This window comes from Ochotona curzoniae, unplaced genomic scaffold (genome assembly GCF_017591425.1).
Source record: "Ochotona curzoniae isolate NIBS_2020 unplaced genomic scaffold, NIBS_Ocur_1.0 contig_1071, whole genome shotgun sequence".
Classification (NCBI taxonomy): domain Eukaryota; kingdom Metazoa; phylum Chordata; class Mammalia; order Lagomorpha; family Ochotonidae; genus Ochotona; species Ochotona curzoniae.
Genome location: NW_024464939.1, coordinates 22,530,047 through 22,551,094, shown reverse-complemented (window position 1 = coordinate 22,551,094; position 21,048 = coordinate 22,530,047). Strand labels below are relative to the sequence as shown.

At 36.7% G+C, this 21,048-nt stretch overlaps 1 protein-coding gene across 1 annotated transcript in view; it reads right to left on the bottom strand.

Annotated features, from left to right (window-relative positions):
* Positions 1–5,681: 5,681 nt before the first annotated feature.
* VCPIP1 (valosin containing protein interacting protein 1) overlaps positions 5,682–21,048 on the bottom strand; it is a 30,356-nt gene continuing 14,989 nt past the window's right edge. Inside the window, exons 2-3 of the mRNA XM_040994845.1 lie at positions 19,539–19,625; positions 5,682–8,760 (exon numbers count right to left, since the gene is read on the bottom strand). Coding sequence (XP_040850779.1) covers positions 7,919–8,760; positions 19,539–19,625 — 929 coding nt within the window. The 3' untranslated portion in view covers positions 5,682–7,918. The remainder of the gene's footprint in view (positions 8,761–19,538; positions 19,626–21,048) is intronic.

Sequence of the window (21,048 nt, the reverse complement as noted above, 5' to 3'; positions counted from 1 at the left end):
CTTCTATTTTTATTATATATCTTTGAGCTTAATTTACATGGGTCATATTCAGAAGTAGAGGTACCTTTGAGTTTCAAAGGATAAGTTTGTGTATCTGAAGTTGGTTTCATAAGCTTAATGCGGATACCCGTTCCCGGGTAGCTTGTTTTTTTTCCCCTTACAATCTCACTTTGCAAGTGTTCTCACTATTTCCTCTCTATTCTCCCAGGACAACATTCCCTTACAGGAAGGGTTGGGGATTATGGTATGGCAAACACAGCATCTCAATTTCGCTTGATGGATTGATCCCACAAGGAAAACATTTTTGGTGTTGCTGACTCTTGCTCATTTGAGTTTTTAAAAAAATATTAATACATTTGGAAGGCAGATGAAGGAATCTTCTATCTGCTGGTTCACTCTTCAAATGGTCTTCAAAACTGGGGCTGGGCCAGGTGGAAGCCAGAAGCCAGGAACTCCATCCTGGGCTCAGATACGGGTGGAAGGGACTCAAGTACTTGGGTACATGACTTCCCCCTTGCAAAGTAGGAAGCTGAATCATAGCAGCTAGGACTTCAGTCAGAGACCCAATATGAGATGCCTATGTTGCAAATTTGATTTTTAAAGATTCTAGCAGCTTAAAGTCTCAGCTCCTGGGAAGCATTAGTTCCTCTTACAGTGTGATCCCATATCATCTGATAGCCTCTCTACATGCACTCTTGATTTAAATGTATCTCTCCTTTACCAAAAACATAACCCTGGTGCAAACAGTAAGTCTTTCTCATGTTTATTCTTTGTGCTCCGGAAAATTTCTGGCACAATGGATTCCACAGGAATGTTTCCTAGGTGAGATGCATGTAGTCCCTGAGCTACCCTGAGAAATATCACTCTCAGAAACCTTCCCTCCAAAGCAGCAAGACTCACTCAGCAAATAACTTTAATTACTCTATGTCCTTGGAATGAAGCAGTTGGACTTTGTATCTAACCAACGTCTCTCCAATCTACCCAGATTAGTCATTAAAGCAACTCTGAAAGCACCTCCAAATTTGGGGAAAGCAAAGAAAGAATCCCAAGATAGGAGGAACTTAGGAGGATTGGTGTTCAGAAAGGGAACTAGGAAGAAGTAAAATTAAAGCCAGGTACTATACACTGAAGCAAGTTCAAATCAGATTGGCATCCCTAAAAACAAGCGAGATTTAACTACAGATGTTTATAAAGACATACATGCCTGCCCAATTCTACCCCCTTACTAAATTATGAATGTAGCATTGAGATTAAGAGCAAAGGCTATTGAAACACCTGGCTTTTAAAATCAGATTTGCCACCTATAAATTTTAGGTTCCACTAGCTAATCTGTGCAAACTCTCTAATCTGTATTACTTCCTAAAAATGAAGAGTTGTTTTGACTGTAAGTTTAACTATTTAAGGGTTTAACCTAATGCCTGAATAAAACGAGAGTGGTCACTAATAGCTATTACGAATGATCCCATCACTGGGTTGTAAGCCTGCAGAAACACACTTTGTCTTTCACAGAAATGTCTCCCCAGTTGCTAGAAAAGGTGTTTGGCTTTGATCATTTGTTTTGACTACGTGAATGCTTTACCTGTGACTAATGCAGCGATTCCATGAATCAAATATAAAATTATTATTTTAGACAGAACTCATATGTATTTCTTCCTATACAAACAGGAATAGCCCCTATGGATTGTCACATGTTTTTCAGCTAAGAATTTTGAGGTATGAGAAATGGACCACAGAAGAAAATAAGTAGACAAATTAAAAACCTCTTTAACTCTCATGTATTATATCCAATTCAGAAAAATCAATGAAAGGCTTGTGATTTTTTTCTATTCTCATTTTTAATGACCAGAAACAATTACTCAGTCAAAATGGCAAGTACTGAGAGGTCTGAAAGAGCCAGTCATGAAAAAAAAAAAAATTCATAATCGAATGTCCTTAGATAGCTTATCTTATTTTGTTCACTCAAGATTTTTAGAGTTCTATTTTGATCATGTGACCAATAGCATGCATATCTGGACCAGAAGCCTAAGTTTGGGACAATTGCAGCTACAATACATGCAAAGGTAATTATGAGATTACTTCAGGTTCATCTCTCCCCTCGGCACCATCCTTAGCAAGTGAGGCCAGGATGACACTGTCAACTGATTAAAAGGGTAACAATCACTAAACCACAGGCTACAATAGAAACCGAGGCCTTGAAAGGTTTTGGACTTCAGCAGTGCCACAGAACAAACTCAATTCTCCAGAGCCTAAGGGCTGCATGTGGTCTGAAAGCCCTGCACCTCAACGATCCACCTTTCAGGTCATGAATCATACACCAGAAATGAAAATGTTTTAGGTGCGCCCCTCATGTGATGATTTATCCCATCATGGCAATTGAATTGCACATTCCTTTAAAACTATGTAACAGCACGGGTTAGGGTTATAACAGCACAGGTTAGGGTGTCACCATGTCAGGCACCACTTTCATCTTAATCTTCACAACACAGTAAGTGGTAAGCTAGAAAATGAGCCATTAAGGGCTATAAATTACCGAATGAAACCTACAAAATGTGTACTAAGTATATATGTAAAAGTAGATTTATCTTCAAGTAGATGTAAGTTGAGTGTTGTCAAGCTGTACATGTGTAATTTAGTTGTATTTGATGTATTTCCCTTCATCTCATTTCATCAATGTTTAAAAAATTTATTTGAAAGATAGAGTAACAGAGAAAGAGATCATCATCCATTCACTGACTGACTTACTCTGCAAATGGTTCCAACGGCTAGGTCAAAGCCAGGAGTCTTTAACCGTCCCCCATGTGGGTGGTAGGAGCCCAGATATTTGGACCAGTTTCTGTTGCTTCCCCAGGCACATTTGCAGGGAGCAGGACTGAAGTGGAGCAGCTGGGACTGAAACCAGTTCTGATGAGAGAGGCTATCATTATAGAAAGCAGCTTAACTCACTGCACAACTCCACCAGCATCTTTTGTACGGCTCCAAAACACCACATTCTCTGGCTAACAGAACACTCATTTGTTAATATTCACTATGCATTAGATGATCCAATTATGCAATATGGCTAAAGAAATTTTGCTTACTCTTTTGTAAATCAGCCCATTTCAGCTAGCACTGAAATCTTTAAGGAGATTTATTATTGTCCCTGTATAATAATCCACTTGAGGAAGTCTTTCAAACTTTATTACACTAAGAATCTCTATAAAACTGAGCTGTATGTTCACACACTGTAATATTAAGGTATAATTTCAGGAAACTAAAGAATAAAATACTGCTTTAAAAAGTTAATGTGCAGAAATTGCGGGAAGTTTTATTATTCATAGGAAAGAAAATTTCAAATACTGTACAGTGAGCTGTGCTATAGGGACACTATACACTGTTAAAATACACTATTATATTCATCATTTAAATATAATATATAATCACAAAATCAGAAAATGATGGCTAACAGGCAGTGCCTTAAAGATGATTTAACATCTATACTATTTTATTAAGCAGTGAAGTACTTGCTACTTAACTCTTTCTAAATGCTTACACTATAACTGTTTATTTTTACATACTTTAAATTGCACTTTCCTCCAAAAAGTAGACTGTCTAGTTCTTGGCACTAATTTTTACAAATTGACTTTAAATTCAAGCAAACCTGAAAATACTGAAAACCTTTTCAGTCTTTTATTGCTCTACCACAGGCATAAAGGCTCAGGAAGGATTTCTGCATTGTAAAGAAAAATAGGCAATACTTTATATTGAGATACTAAGTAATTGATACAAGCAGAAAACAGCAACTAAAACTTTTTTTTTTACTAGTTTCCTTTTGTTTTACAAGAGAATAATCATTATATTATTATACTACAAAAGCATGTAGACTTCATAATTTAAAAATTTAAATGTCAGATATACAATGGCATTTTTCTCCAATAATTCACAATTTTTACAATTTCTGGTATTTGGGGACAAATATTAAAATTTCCACGATCATTAAATATGAACTGAAAACATCCAGCATCTTGAAGAATCAAGAACAGCAGAACTTGTAATTAATTTTATTACTTACATTGGTGACATATCTCCCTTTTGCTATTTTATTTCTTAAATATACATTTTACCTATTTTTCATGTAAATAGTTCTGGTTTGAAAATTTCTTAAATGAACTGTGAAGAGCCTTGAGGTTGTACAATTTTGCTAAACCTTTTGCTAATCTTGATAACGTTGAACTGTAGGATGCCTACCCATGTTACTTCAAAAATGTATCTAAACCTGTTTTGCTTTCATGGATATCTTAAGATGGACCTGCTTTGAGAACCAGATAACTCAAATTCTGCACTGAAGCATTTTTAGTATAAACCAACTGAATTACTGTTGATAAAATGAGGACAAAATTGTACTGATACTGAAACATTCCATGATACTGTCACTATATTGATCAATTATGTAATTACCGACAGAAGTTACATGTTTACCTTCTACCTAAAAGTTACTTGTGAGGCCTAAATATTTAGCAGGCAGTATTAGGAGGTAACTACGTAAAACAATACTGTCATCATTTTTACACGTAGCAGCTAACATGTGGTTTGTCAATCTCTTAAAAACCTGTCCTTAGAAGTATGTGAGTTGCTAGCAAGTGAATTCCCTGAGGTAAAAAGACTATATGCAAAGGTCACTGCACATCTCCGAAGAAGGGAAACATATCAGAACAGGGACCAAGAATCACAGATGCACTTCAAATCGATATCTTAATTGCAAGCAGCAGCCTTGATTATAAAAAACAAACTAAAAGTCATCTAGAAAGAAGCAAATTTTAGTCAATTGCATTTGCTACATTTTTCATGCGTTGGTCCTAACATTTTCCAACAAATATGTGAAAGATAGTAAAAGGGGAGAAGCTAGACTACATAGGCTTGTTCCTTAGTTCCTGAGTAATCATTCCCCTGGAGTTAATGTTATTCTCTTAATATTTGGCAGCATCTTGTCTTTCTCAATTTCAACTAGTTTTTCATTACTAGTATTTTGGATATACACCACTTTCAACTCTACCTAGGCTTTGGGTCATCAATTTAAACTTAGCGTGATTAACTACAGAACAAATTACTGCAGAAAAAAACTCAAAACTGTATTTCAATGTTCAACAGGACACTACAGTGCAAAAATAAATCATCAAGTCATAGTTACACTAGCAACTAGGGCTAAAAATTTTTTGGACACCTAGATGTGGCAATGTCATAAATAATAATTCTATAGTGATGCATTTGATTATAACCATATGGAAGGGCATAAAAACTGAGAGAGGGAAAGGGCATATAGCCAAGCAGGTAAGACACCAATTCAGATGCCAGCGTCTTGTGTAAGTTATCTAGATTCAGTTTCTGACTCTAGTTCTGACTCCAGCCTCCCACTCACTGCACATCCTGGGCCATCACTGCTGCTCCCCTTGCAGGAGACCTGGATTGCACTCTTGGCTCTTGGCTTCCACCAAGCCCAGCCTTGGCCATAGCAGCTATGTGGGGCAGTCAATTAGCAGACAGAAATCTGCCTCTGTTTCTCAAATACATAGAAAAGAGGGGGAAAAAAGGTTTGAAAAAACTGTTTGAAAACTTGTCATGATGATATGCCCACTTCACAAAAAAAAAAAATTAACTACTCCCCACCAGATTTCCACCTTGTTTAAAATAATTTCAAGAAATTCTTATCAGTTCTCAGAATCAAGCCTTTTATTCTTTATCAAAGGGAGAATCCAAACTGTTACTGTATTATCCATACCTGACTTCTAGAGACTATCCCTGTGGCCACAGAAACCAGTAAGTACTATCAGAAAGAAAGCCCATCTTCTAATGTTCACAAGTTCACATTCTAACTTATACTAAATTGAAGTATTTAATTGGGAGATAAAATTTACTTCTTGATACTTTTACTTGAATCCTGTAAGATTTGTCAGTTATTAACTAAACATACCAAGCCACAGGTGAAGAAAGTATTTGTTAGAGATGATTATATAATTGGGAAGCAGTTCATTTTTTTGCTCATTAAATATTGTTTTATCATATTTAAGTCCAAAAAAAAAAAAGGGAAAGAAAAAAGAAAAAACATTCCAATGGCTGAAATGGCCAAAAATCATAGTGGTTAGTGAACGGATATTCTTAATGCACAGAAGCTAGCTATATTAAGTGACAAATATTATTTGGTAGCTGCATCTCTTACCTTAGGCAAAACTAGTGCACAATGTAGAGATTCTAAATTTTCCTGCTATTTAGATACACAGATATTTAAAACTAAATTTCTAAATAGAAGAATGGAAACAAAATATTATAAAAGAAAGCGTGGCAAAAGCTATTTGGAATAATATATGTATATATCTTGCTCAGATGCTTTTGTAAAATGTCTGGATTCTCCAATCTTTCCTTTATTAAAAATGAAGTAGTTTGTTTAATATGAAGATACAGTTACAGATACTTTCATAGAAAGAAGCAAAACCTCTCTTATCTGAAACATGTTTATATCCTGTCTATATCCCTTATAAATCAACAGATAAAGATTTTTAAACACCTGATACACTTTCCTTTAGAACTGCAAGCACTTGTGCATCTGTTACATGTGCAAACAGAGACGGCCAGGCTTTGAATGCTCTAGGTAAGAGACTGTATTAACATACATCTTGTCTTTCATCCACTCAAATTCAACTTAATTTCGGCAAACAGTGGAGGAAGATGGGTTGAAATGTACAATTCAGAATACAGATTTGCAGAATAGGATAAAATAGTGCAATACCAATCTGATTGAACACTCTTTTCTTCAAGGAATAATGCATGAAAGCTGCTTCTCAAGGACACTGGCACTAAAGATTTGCTGAAATACACTATCAAGCAAACGCTGTTAGTCAGGTTATGATGCAGGAAAATACGCATCCAAATCCAAGTGAAGCAAACAAAGAATACCTTTTGGACTCTACTAAAGAAAGGAAACATTTTTGGCTCAAAGACACTTAGCATATACAGGCTTAAATACCATTGATCAAAACTGTAAAACAGTGTAACTTATCCATAAAGATAAATTCTTATTATATTTATTCTCTGTGAATCTGACAAACTCTGAAAATTAGAGATTAACTACTGCTACCATTATTTCTTTAATTTTCTACCACAATTTGCAATCCACTTTTCTGCAAGATTAAAAAAAAAAAAAAATTAGGTGATTCTTGACTAGGCCAGGACTCAACAACTAATGGTAACATATTATCAACAACAGAGCACACTACTGGTTGTGTTGGCTCAGACAGCAACATAACTGAATCACACTGACTATCATTCTAGAATAGACATTTTTCTTCAACTTTGCTCAAATCAGCAAATTGTATCGTTACACTCCATTTTCAAGATATTTTTTGCTAAGAATACTTATACCTGTGAATGTGTTCACATCCATGGAAATGTCAGAATCTGTTTAATGAAGCATTTTCTGTACTTTAAGATATAATTTAGTTCAACCGTCAGATTTACCTAAATCTTTTGACACATTAATAAATTTAGGAATGGTTATCTTGACAACATCAACATTAGCAAAATCTCACTTCCTCCCTGTTCTGGCCTTTTCAGAAATGAAGCAAATTCAGTAAGAGAATTTTCATGTTTGAAACATTAAAACTTTCATGGAATTAAAATGACAAAGAACTTCCAATTAACTACATACATCTATGGAGGAAACTCATCTCAGCAGATCTAATAACTAGCTTACAGGAACTCAGAGCCAGCCTGGGCAGCAGAATATTAAAAGCTATTGCCAATCACACACTGCTATCATGCACTGAATAACAAGATATAATCTCTGAATTACATACATACAAGATTTTTAATGACTAATCAAGTTATGTGGCCCAGCCAACAAATATTACATATTCACAATAAACACTGCCTTTATCAGCCTCTAACTAAATCAAGAGTGATCCATTGGCTCAGTTGTGTTAGCCATCTCGGCATCTTGACTATCCATCTCTTCAGGTTCTTCCACAGAATTTCCCTTTTGTGCTTCTGACCTTGTGGCAAGCTCTGTTCCCAATGTATCTGCCACACAGCTTTCAGTTGTTTCTGTATTCAAATTTTCAGTGCCACCAGTTAAAGAACAAGACTCAGTCATGCCAGTCTGAAGATTCCCAGAACTCCCAACTTCTTTTTGAGGAAGGTCAGATGGTAACTGCTCTGTACTTTGATCTCGTAAGTGTTTGTCCATTGAAGCCTGGATAGAAGAAACCATTTCCTGCAATTTTTTTCGCTGGGCCTCAACCACTTCAGGATCCAGCTTCCTGCCATCTCTGGTTGTGACTACCCCGGGTGCCATTCGAACCAGCTCACTGCTACCAGAAACAGACGTGAATGCAGGAGGCTCTGTTTTGGTGGCACTAGGACTAAAGTCTGTCCCTGTGTTATGCTTTATTTCTCTAGCTCTTGGATCAAGGTGTGGGCTACTGGATGCAGTTCCTAGAGAATGCCCTTTCCCCTGAAAGGCAGTTACATTATGAAGTTGTTCAGATTTCTTTTTCACTACGCCACCACTACCTAGTTTTAACAGCCCATGAGAGGGACTTGATTCTCTGCTTCTTGTAGTAGCTTCGGCTCGAACCTGACTTACAGCCTCTTTAACTAAATCTTCAACATCAGGGCCAATGGGGAAATGTCCTGCAGCATCCACACACAGCTCCAGTCTATCTTCAGAAGCGTTATAGACAAAGGTTTTGCCAGGTAGATGTGGGAAAGTACAATGTTTGCCATCAGCCATACCTAAAGGAAAAAATAATTAATATATTAAAATCTTCCTTATGGTATTAAACTAAAAATACAGTAAAGATAATTATACTTGAAATACAATTTTATATACTACCTTATAGATAATAACTTCAAAGTTTTTATTATAAAAAATTTACTGAATTATAAAAAATCATTACCATAGATTTTAAAGTAGCTCCCCCAGGCATCTATCTATCTTTCTTTAAAAAAAAAAACAAACAAAATTCCATATTATAATAGCACAGTCAGAAAAGGGGCTTGCAACAAACAGCCAAGCTATAAAAAAAACACAATAAGGACTGTTGTGGCAAAGTGGTTTAAATTGCTGCCAGTGATGTCAGTATCCAGCACGAACTGTTTCCAGTAAGGCTGCTTTACTTCACTCCAGCTCCTATTAATGTTTTTGAGAAAGCACTGGAAGTACTTGGGCCCCTGCCAGAAACCAGCAGACAAATGACAGCTCCTGGCTCCTGGCTTCAGCTTGACCCAAGCACTGGCTGATGAGGCCATGTGGACAGTGAGCTAGCAGACAGAAGACTTCTCACTCTGACTTCCTCTTTCCCTTCTGTCTTCCCTCCCTCTCTTTCCCTTTATACTTCTGCCTTTCAATCAATCAATACATCCTTTAAAAAGTGCAATGTAAACTAAGGACCCAAAACACACTTTTTATCTGCTAACATTCCAATTATAATTTTGAACAATTTCAACGGCAGGTAAATGTCAATAAAAATCCAAGTAGTGGCCCAGTGTGGTGGCCTAAAATCCTCTCCTTGAACATGACAGGATCCTATCTGGGCGCTGATTCTAATCCCAGCAGCCCTGCTTCCCATCCAGCTCCCTGCTTGTAACCTGGAGACCCTACACCTGCGTGGGAGACCCAGAAGAGCTCCTGGGTCCTGGCTTCAGATCGGCTCATCTCTGGCCATTGCGGTCACTTGGGAGGTGAATCATCAGATGGAAAACCTTCCTGTGTGTTTCTTCTTCTCTCTATATATCTGATTTTGCAATAAAAAAAATCCAGCTAGAATTTCCTCAACACATTTTCAGTAGAGATGGTTGAGAAAAAAAAGAAATTAAAGGGAGAAATAGTGTTAAATAGCACCTTTTCAGGTACACCTTGCAGTCAGTTCACTGCCTACCAATTTCCTTTCTCAGAGATATGTAAATGATAATTCAGCAAACAAAAATAGAATTTTATAAGGCTAGGGATGCTCAAAGTTTAAAAAAAATCTGTTTGAATAAATAAAATGACTGGGCCTTACAATGTGCCAGAAACTAAAGCAAACTGTAAAGGTTCAAAAATAAAATATAATAATTCTTAGAAGACCCTATATACAGGTAATTACAAATATAACAGCCTACCTTTAAATATGGCTTGATTACTTTATGTCTGAATTATTTTAGGATTAAATGAAAAAATATTCAAAGCACATACCAACTTGCCTAAGATTTAAATCAGACAGTAAATATGTTTTAATTTTTCTAATAATTGAAGAAAGGTTTTATAACTATTCCAAGGCTGCTATTAGGACATGCCTCCTTGGTTGTCCCTGGAAAGCAGGTTCCACAGACGCTCATCAAAGTATCATTCACAATGAAATATTGAGAATAATTTAAACTTTCAGCAAGAGAAAGTAAGCTATGACCTATCAACCTGATGGAATATTTTTTACCTCCTCTAATATAATTTATATAGGCCTTTGAATTTTAAGAATCAAGTTACATTACAACTCTTGTGTCACATACCAATAATTCTACCACTTATACTCCAAAAACACGTATCTTACAGCACAGCACAATTGCTCAATTGGCTAATCCTCCACTTCCAAATGCCGGGATCCCAAGTGGGCACTGGTTCACGTCCTGGCTGTTCCACTTCCCATCCAGCTCCAGGCTTGTAGCCTGGGAAAAGCAGAAGGATGGCCCAAAGCCTTGGGACCCTGCACACACACAGAGGACCTGCAAGAAAGTTCTGGCTCCTGGTTTTGGACTGGCTCAACTCTGCCCATTGCAGCCATCTGGGGCATGAATGAGCAGATGGAAGATCTTTCTTTTCTCTGTAAATGTGCCTTTCCAATAAAGATAAATCTTTTTTTTTAAATGTATTTTTATCATTTATGACTACATCTTTCCTTGTATCATAAAACCAGAATCTATCCAACCAAGACTCCATCAGCAGAACAATAGATGAATTCTGTTAAATTGATACAATAAATTAATATGCAGCAGTGAAATGAACTATAATTGAACCCATCAACATGCATGAAACTGAAAAATCTGCACAAAAGCAGCAAGTCAGGCAAGAATTTATGGAACATAAATATATTTTATAAAGTTTAAACACAAAGCTGAACATTATGTGACTAAAGGATATCTTCCCAAGTATTAAAGCTGCCATTTATCATGGCCTTTACCTCAGTATGCAGACCTGCAGAAAAACTTACTGCATTTTAATTTATACATTAATTTAAAACACTATTCCACATACAGAAAATAGGAATTCTAAAATTCAGCTTAGTTATAACAGGCAGTATTTCTAACAAAATGTAGATAAAGTCACCTACTGCATACAGTAGATTTTAATGAAAACAACTATATTGTACTGTTACTGAAAGGTACAAAGGATGAGTGGGACTTGATGTCTTGATTCTCTGACCAAACAATAATAATGATTTACTACATGAATCTATGGTAAAAATAGAACAACCTACCACAAATATGACAGGAAATTGTATTTTATGAGGTAAAACAACTTCTGGGGACAAATCATTTCAAATGTTGGTATACTAGCCCAAAGAAAGCAAATAATGTTGTCAATAATTGTAAAAACATGCACTAAGTACTTACTAAGTACCAGCGCCTTTGTTAATGGATGTATGCACATCACAATTATCCTGAAATTACTGAACATTTTACAAATAAAGAAACTGTGACTAAGATGTGCAACAGTGGAGTAAGAGCGCCTGAATGTGGTATCAAAATGCTCTAACTTCAGAGATCTAAACCATCTCCAAATACATGTTGATAATAATCTCACCTAACCTTCTTTTAAAACATTTGATTGATACAAGCACGTGAGTTATATTCATATAATTCATTCACTTTAATTGTATGACGCAGCACTTTGTAGTAGAGTTGTGCACTACACTTCTAGGAAGTTTTCATCACCTCAAGGGAAACCCTAAACCTTAGTGTTCTTTCCCATTTCTTCCTTTCTCATCCCTCACCCTTTCAAACTACCAACGTATTCTTTTTTAATATTAAATTTTTTTCTTTTATCTATTCCAAAGGCAGAGTGAGAGAGAGAAAATCCATCTGCTGGTTCACTCCCTAACTGGTTGCGATGACTGGGATTGGGAATTCAGGGAACAGCAGCTCCTTCTAGATCTCCCACACGGGTGCAGGAGCACAAGCTTTTGGGTCATCCTTCACTGCTTTGTCAGATGCATTAGCCAGAACCTGGATAGCAAGTAGAGCAGTAGGACTTGAACCAGTGCCCATATGAGATATCAGTGTTGCAAGAGGCAGCTTAAGCACGGAACAGACCCCATTTTCTATCTCTTTGGTTATACACATTTTAGACATCTCATTATGTGATCTTTCAAGAGTGGCATAATGTTCTCGTGGTTTATCATGATGTACTATGTACCAGCTCTTTGCTCCTTTTCCTTGCCCAATAATATTCCATCATGTGGTTATACCACATTTTCTTTACTCAGTAATCAACTGACTGGACAGGTAAGTTGTTTCCATTATTAAATTATTATGCATAATGCTGATGTTATGTTTTCCTTCCTTTTTGATATATCTTTAAGCATGAAATTGTGGGGTCATATAGTAGCATTTTGAGGATGAATCAGACTATTTTTCCCAATGACTGAGTCATTTTACATTCCCAACAGTTTATACGAGGATTTCAGTTTCTCTACATCCTTGCTAACAAGTTGTCATTTTAATTACAACCATGTTAGCAGGTATAAAGTACTATCTTATAGTTTGGTTTGCATTTTCCTAATGACTAAAAATGTTGAGCATCTTTTCAGCTGCTTATTGATAATTTATATATGTTCTCTTGAGAAATGCCTATTCACATCCTTCAAACAGTTTTTAATTGGGTTTTGCTTTTTAAAAGATTTATTTATTTTTATTGGAAAGTTAGGTATACAAAGAGAAACAGTGAGAAAGATCTTCCATCCGCTGGTTTACTCTCCAAGTGGTCACAATGGCCAGAGCTTAGCTGATCTGAATCTAGGAGCCAGGAGCTTCCTCTGGGTCTCCCACACGGGTGCAGGGTCCCAAGGCTTTGGGCCGTCCTCGACTGCTTTCCCAGGCCACAAGCAGGAGCTAGAAGAGAAGTGGAGTAGCTGGGATATGAACAAGTGCGCATGTGGGATCACGAAGATGCTAGGGAAGGACTTTAGTCACTAGGCTACTGAGGCAGGGGTAGGGAGCTATGCTTTTTAAGTCAGAAGAGTTCTCTGAAAATCCCAGATAAAAATCCTTTACTGAATACGTGGTTTGTGAAAAATTTTCCATTTGGTGGGGTTTTTTAACTTTCTTCTTTCTTTTGCAGCACAAACGTTTTATTACTATTTCTCTACTGTTTTCTTTTGTTGCCTGTTCTAACATAAACCAAGATCAAGATTTATGCCTATATTCTTCTAAGAGTTTTTTTCAGCTCTTCCACTTGGGTTTTTTTTTTTTTTTATCTATTTTGAGTTAATTTTGCTTATGGTAGGAGGAAGAGGTCAAACTTCATTCTTTTAAAAGACATGTGACTGGGTTCCGTATGATCGGCTAAAGTCCTCGCCTTGTACGTGTCAAGATCCCATACTGGTGCAGGTTCTAATTTTGGCAGACCCACTTCTCATCCAGCTCGCTGCTTGTGGCATAGGAAAGCAGTCAAGATGGCCCAAAGCTTTGGGACACTACAGCTGTGTGGGAGACCATGAGGAAGCTCCTGGCTCCTGGCTTCATCTCGGCTCATCTCTGGCCAACTGCAGCCACTTTGGGAGTGAATCAGTGGGTGGAGGATCTTTCTCTTGGTCTCTCCTCCTCTCTGTATGTAGAATAAATAAATCTAAAAAAAAAAGGCATTTGATTGTCTCAGTACCATTTGTGACTAGTTTTTTCTCCCACAGGTTATTCTCAAGCACCATAGCTAATATTAAAAAAGTTATTCCAGGGACCAGTTCCATGGCATAGTAGGCTATCTCCCTGACTGTGGTGTTCCCCTTCTCATCCAGCTCACTGCTTATGGTCTGGGAAAACAGCAGATGATGGCTCAGGTCCTTGACCCTGTGGAAGACCTGGAGGACGCTCCAGGCTCCTGAGCTTGGATAAGCCCATTCCGGCAACTGCAGTCATTTGGGGATTGAACTAGCAGATAGAAGATCTCTACCTCATCTACTCTCTAAATCTTCTTTGTAAATAAAATGAAAAGAAAAGAAAAAGTCCTAAGGGAAGTTATTTCCAGTTGCACAGAAGATAGTGTACATTTGTCCAAATTATTAATATCCCATAATCAATTTTAAATAAACATTAACATTTAAAAACCATCAAATTGGAATCAAAATAGTTCAGAAAGTGAAAGATAAAAAGTTTAAAAGGAATTTTTAATATTATGCTTAGAAATTTGTATTTTCAAATGGCTATACTGGAAAATATGAATTTATAATCAATAATAAACTTCTACTTTAAAAAAAACAGAAGAATAAAAAATAGAAATAAATAAAACTGAAATTAAAAATATAACAGGGAACAATCTTTGAATCCAAAAGCCGTTTCTTAGAAAAGATCAATAAAATTGATAAACCATTAGTCACAATAGACAGAAAGGAAAAATGGGTGTGGGAGGCACAAATTGCCAATAACAGAAATGAAAGAGCTAAAAGCACTGAAAGGGAAAGAAAAGAATATTACAAGTAACTTTATGCCAAAAAATTTGCTAATTTGGCTGACAGGGACAGATTTTTCGAAAGATAAAACAAACTTAGCAAGAGACAACCTTTATTAACTGTATTACAGAAATTAAATCCAACATCAAAAACTTTTCAATAAAGGAAACCTCAAATGCAGATGAATACACTGATGAATATTATAAAACGGCTAGCAGCAGAAAATAACAGGAAGAAACACATCCAAACTCTGTTTTATGAAGCCAACATTACCCTGATGACATAATCATTACAAGAAAACTGCAGGCCATTATCTTCATAAACATATTCACAAAAATGACTCAACAAGGAGAAACCAGCATGCAAAACTGGTCAACATTTAAAAATACAAAAACTATACGGAATATCTTGATAGAAGTAGGAAAAGGGCACTGCACAAAATCACATTACTGACTATACAAATTCTTAGCAAATCTTAGAATGTAATGGCTTTAAACTCACCTAGGAAACATTTGAAAAACCTATGTTGAATACATTCCCCCAAGGTAAGCAACAAGGCAAAAAATTCCCACTCTCACCACTCCTATTCAACATTGAAGTGAAAATGAAAAAACAAAAAAAACCCACAAAAACATAAAGGCATATAAAACTTTAGGGAAGAATAAAACTTTTATTTGTAAAACATATGATGACCTACATAACTATTCCCGAATAATCAACCTAGATTTGTTGCCTGCTAGAACCAAAATTTAAGTTTAGAAAGGTCAGAGGGTACAAGGTCAATGTATAAAAATTGATTTTATTCTGTACACTAGTGACAAACAATAAGAAACTGGAATTTTGAAAAAACTTTGTATGATAGCATCTGAAAGATGGCAAAATTAGATACAAACTTAATACAGTAAAACAAGATCCGAGTGTTGAAAATTAAAGTTCTGATGATAGAAATGTAAAACTTAAACAAAAATTGCAACGTTTTCATCAATCAAAAGACTCAATGCCATCAAGAAATCAACTATCATCAACTTGATCAACATATTTAATGTAATCAAACAAAAGCTCCACCAGATGTCTTTGTAAGGACATTAACAAGATGGTTCTGAAATTCACATGGGTAAACAAAAAGTCTAAAATACTCAATATAATTTTGGAAAAGAATAAAGACAGAAGATTGACATGAATTCTGATTTCAAGAATTACTAAAAGATGAAATAATCAAGATATAGGACTGTCCAAAGGAGAAACATGTAGAACAACATAAAAACAGATTTTAGAACTAGAAAAAGAACCTACCAAGGTATATTCTGCATAGCTCAATCATTTTGAGTGTATAATTCACAATCAATTGATTTCTGACAAAAGTATCAAAGTTTTTGAAGTATCAAACTAATTCAACAGATCAAGTACAGCCTTTTCAACAAATGGTGCTGGAACTGAATATCCATACATAGAAGAGTCCATTTTAACCCACCACTGTACAGCATATTAAACCATGAACATGAAATGTATCATACAATTCAATATAAAACCTAAAACTATAAAGCTTCTAGGAAGGGAAAAAAATTTTTTTGACCCTGGATTAGGCAAATATTTCTAAGGAGACAAAAAACATGAACCATCAAAAAAAAAGTTACATTGGACTACACCAAAACTTTAGAAAGCTCTACAAAATACAAGTTATTAACTGAGAAAAATATTTGCAAAATTTCTATTTGATAAACAATAGCATATATATAAACAAGTTTCCAAACTCACAACATTTAAAAGAATCAAGCCAATTTTAAAATAGATAACAACAAAAAAATACAAAATAAATACACACAGATGGTCAACATTACTGGTTGTCTGGGAAATGGAAATTAAAACCACTGTGAGATGGCGTTATAACCTTTCAATGCTTTTTAGAAACAAAAACTGATACTATCAAATGCTTTCAAGGACACAAAACAACTGGAACTATCAGACAGCACTAGCAGTAACATAAAATTATAAAATGGTTTAGGAGTTTCTTATAAAGAAAAATAACCGATATTTTATAACAGAATATCATATGAACTTTATAAATCTTACAAAAACTGGATGACCCAACAGTTCCACTCCTATATATTTACCAAGGAAAAGTAAAGACATATGTCCACACACAAAGACCCATACACAAATGTCTGTGATGGATTTATTCAAACAGCTAAAAACTGAAAATGGACAATGTTCTTTAATTAGACATGGATCATTCTTAAAATGTGAGAAATCTATACAAAAGAATCTATTCTGCACTAATAAAAGGGGAAATTCCCAATAGGATTAAAAAGGTAAATAAACTGCAAAATTATATCAATACCAAAACAGGCAATTTTTTTTCTGTAGAATAACATGGTAAATATTTTAGGTTTTGTAGACCATATGGTCTCTGTCATTAACTATTCTACTCTATCACTACAATCTGAAAGCGGCCAAAAACAATAAATAAACAATAAAACTTGATAAACAACAAGCAACAGATCTGATGAGGCCCACAGGCCTCAGTTTGCTGACTCCAGTCCTTGACCAAAGAAGCCAGAGACAAAAGGTTATACTATATGATTCCATTTATGTGGCACTATGAAAGAGGCAAATATAGACAGATTCTGTGGAAATACAATCTTTTAACTTCCTATTCATTGCACTCTTCTTTTAGAGGATAATGAAGCCTTTGACTATAACACTAATTAAAAACATGTTATCTGAAAAATAACCAAAACACACACAAACACAGAAACAGAAAAGTGGCTGCCATGGTCTGGGAGGAAGTGCCTAAGGAGAATGATTACCAAGGGGAACAAGGAAAGTTTTTGGAGTGATGAATTTTTAAAGACATGTATTTGGGGGCCCGGCGCGATGGCACAGTGGCGCAGTGGTTAAGTCCTCACATTGTACGCCTGGGATCCCATATGGGCGCCAGTTCTACTCCCAGCAGCCCCACTTCCCATCCAGCTCCCTGCCTGTGGCCTGGGAAAGCAGTCGAGGACGGCCCAAAGCTTTGGGACCCTGCACCAGCATGGAAGACCTGAAAGAGGCTCGTGGCTTCGGATTGGTTCAGCTCCAGCCGCTGCGGCCGCCTGGGGAGTGAATCATCGGATGGAAGATCTTCCTCTCTTTCTCTCCTCTCTGTATATCCACCTTTCCAGTAAAAATAAAATAAATCCTTTAAAAAAAGAAAGATAGATATTTGGAAGGTAGAGTGTCAAGAGAGAGACAGATCTTCCATGCACTGCTTCACTTCCCAATGGCTGCAACAACCAGAGCTGCGTAAGGGTCAAGTTAGGAGCCAGAATTGCACCTGGGTTACCACACATGTGCTGGTCCAAGCAAATCAGGAAACGGAATTGGAAGTACAGTTGCCAGGATGTGAATTAGCACTCTGATGCAGAATGTCGTCATCCTAACAAAAGGCTGGATCGTGCTGCACCACTACACCTTTTCCCGAGACCACCATAAAACAGCTCAGTTGATTCCCTTCCCCGCCCCAGCCCTCTCCATCCTAACTGAAGGGCCACATGGATCTGCAACCATTACAATAAATATTAAAACCAGGGGAAAAAGCACAGTTGTGTAAAGGATGGAGATGTACTGATAATTGTTAAAACTGAATGGTGGGAAATGGGGGTTAGTTACACTACTCTTGCCATCCAAGTACATAACTGAGTATTTCTGTAACAGCCAAATTGAGTGAGTGCTTTTGCTTTGGTTTTGTTTTTATTGTAAAATCAGATCTGAAGAGAGAAGGAGAGACAGAAAGATCTTCCATCTGCTGGTTCTCTCCCAAATGGCCACAACACTGGAGCTGAGCCAAATCAAAGCCAGGAGCCTCTTCCAAGTCTCTCTCACAGGTGCAGGGTCCCAAGGTAATAGGCCATCCTCTGCTGTTTCCCAAGCCACAAGCAGGGAGCTAGATTGAAGTGGAGTAGCCAGAACACAAACCAGATCCATACGGGATGCCAGCACTTGGAGGTGGAAGATTAGTCAGTTGAGCTAATGTGCTGGACCCTGAGTGTTTTTAAAAGTTTTATTTGTTTTTAAAGGGAGAAAGACAGACACTGGCTCACTCTTCAAATGCCCTTAACAACCAACGCCGAGCTAGGTCCTGAACTCCATCAGTCTGCCATATGAATGGCAAGGACCCAATAACTGAACCATCATCGGCTGCCTACCAAGGTGTACATTAGCAGGAAGCTGGATGGGAAGCAGAGACAAGATTTCAACCAATCGCTCTAGTAAGGCATGTGGGTATCCCAAGTGGCATTTAGCCACTCTATAAAATGCCTTCCCAACATGGTCCCTTTAAGAAGAAAAAAAAAGTCTGTGATAGAGATAAAAATCACAAAATACAGATTGTTCAACTTAAAGAATCAACCAAGATAGGAGAGATAATGAGGTGAGTCAGAGTGGTAGGTAAGCGGGGGGGGGGGGCAGATTAATTGTATCAAATCTCTAAATAGACATATGGCACTACAGAACCTGGCAACTTCTCCCTTAAGGTCCATATCTTAAGATTTTAAAACTCTGAAGACAGTTACTTACACACAAGTAAATTTATCTTTATGAATAATGCACACAATGTAAAACAAGTTATTTCCTAAATACACCAAAGTAATGAAATTTATACTGAGCTGAGCAAAAACCAATAAAACTCTGATCTAGTTCTGGAAAAGTGACTAATTTTATCACCAAATCTTCTCCTAATTTCAAAATTTGTCTTTGATCAATTTTAATCAGGCAGATAGAACATAAACCCAATTTCGGCTTTCAAAATATTTTTAAGAATACTACCTGAACTTTCTAAATCTTACAGTTAGTTGAAAACTGTTATCTAAGAATAAAATCAGAAATCAACAATACCCATGGTTTTCTTCATAATGTTGTAGAAGACACCACCTGGCTGAAACATGTGTGGAAGTCCTTTCGCATAGGACCATATATCTTCTCCTGCAAAACACAAACAGATACAGTATTAACAACAAAGTGTTGCAACCAGGGCTGCTTTAATGTGGGTTATCCTAGAAGAGAGAATGCAATGTATAACTCCCAAATAAGCGAAACTTCCTAGTAGAGTGTAGAGAGGCACAGGAAAGTGGCACACTAGAAAACACTCAGAAAACCTGAAAGTAGCAGCCAGTCCAAGTGGTGTAATGGAACAGTGTAGCCCCAATGTTTCAAGACACTGTGGCTTTTCAAGACAACCCAGAAAATCAAATTTTTAATATGAATTCTCTCTCTTTTTTAATTTGTAGAACTCCTTTAAAAGTGTCTTTAAGCCAACACCATCCTAGAACAATGCAGACTACTCAAATAACATCCTAATTACATTCTTCCCTTCTTCAAGGTCCCTGGGATGAAATCAACAGACCACTGCTATCCCCTGGCAGTGATGGGACCTGGCAGCAAAGAGGGGTACAACATGTCCCCTCAACACATGCGGGCACAGGAGGGACAGTGGGGTCTTTTCCCTAATCCACCGCCTTCCCCTCCCCGGCTGCATCTCTTCATCTCCCACCCTGAGACCTGTAGGCGTCTGCAATCCCTTCACCTATGTAACACTAAAAAATAATTTAAATTAAAAAAAATGAAAATAACTTTTTAAAACTGCATGACTAATACTGGGCATATTATACTAAATATGTCTGAAGACTCAACTGAGTTTAAAGAAAACTGTTTGCAAATCATGGTCACAACAGAAAAGATTGTAAAAAGCGATTTTTGAAAGTAGAATATAAAATTATATCTTTAGTGCGTGGTATGGTAGCTTAGCGGCTAAAGTCTTTGCCTTGCGTATCCCGGGATCCCATGTTCATGTCCTGGCTACTCCACTTCCCATCTAGCTCCCTACTTGTATTCTGGGAAAGCAGCAAAGGATGGCCCAAAGCCTTTGTACCTTGCACCTGCATGGGGGGTCTGGAAGAGGCTCCTGGCTTCAGAAAGGCTCAGCTTTAGCCATTTCGACCATCTGGGAGAGAACCAGCACATGGAAGATCTTTCTGTCTCTCCTTTCTCCAAATCTGATTTTCCAACCAGAATAAATAAATCTTTCAAAGTAAGATAAGAAAGTATAAACAAGAAAAAAAAATCTTCCCTTTTATGTTGAAAACCAAGTAAAAGTTAAACAGAATGGGGCTAGGCTGAACATTAAGTAAGTGATGCAAAAAAATAAAAAAGTAATTCATGCTCTCTTTTTTCTTTTTAACTTTAAAAACATACAGAAGAAAAATTATTTGCTGCAGAAATTCAGAATAACCCCTAAAGAAGACCATAAGACATGCACAAACCACTATTTCACAAAAATTTATCAAAAATCTCATTTGACAGTGCCTTTCTTAATATGAAGCTGCCCAGAAAAAATAATCAGTGTTGA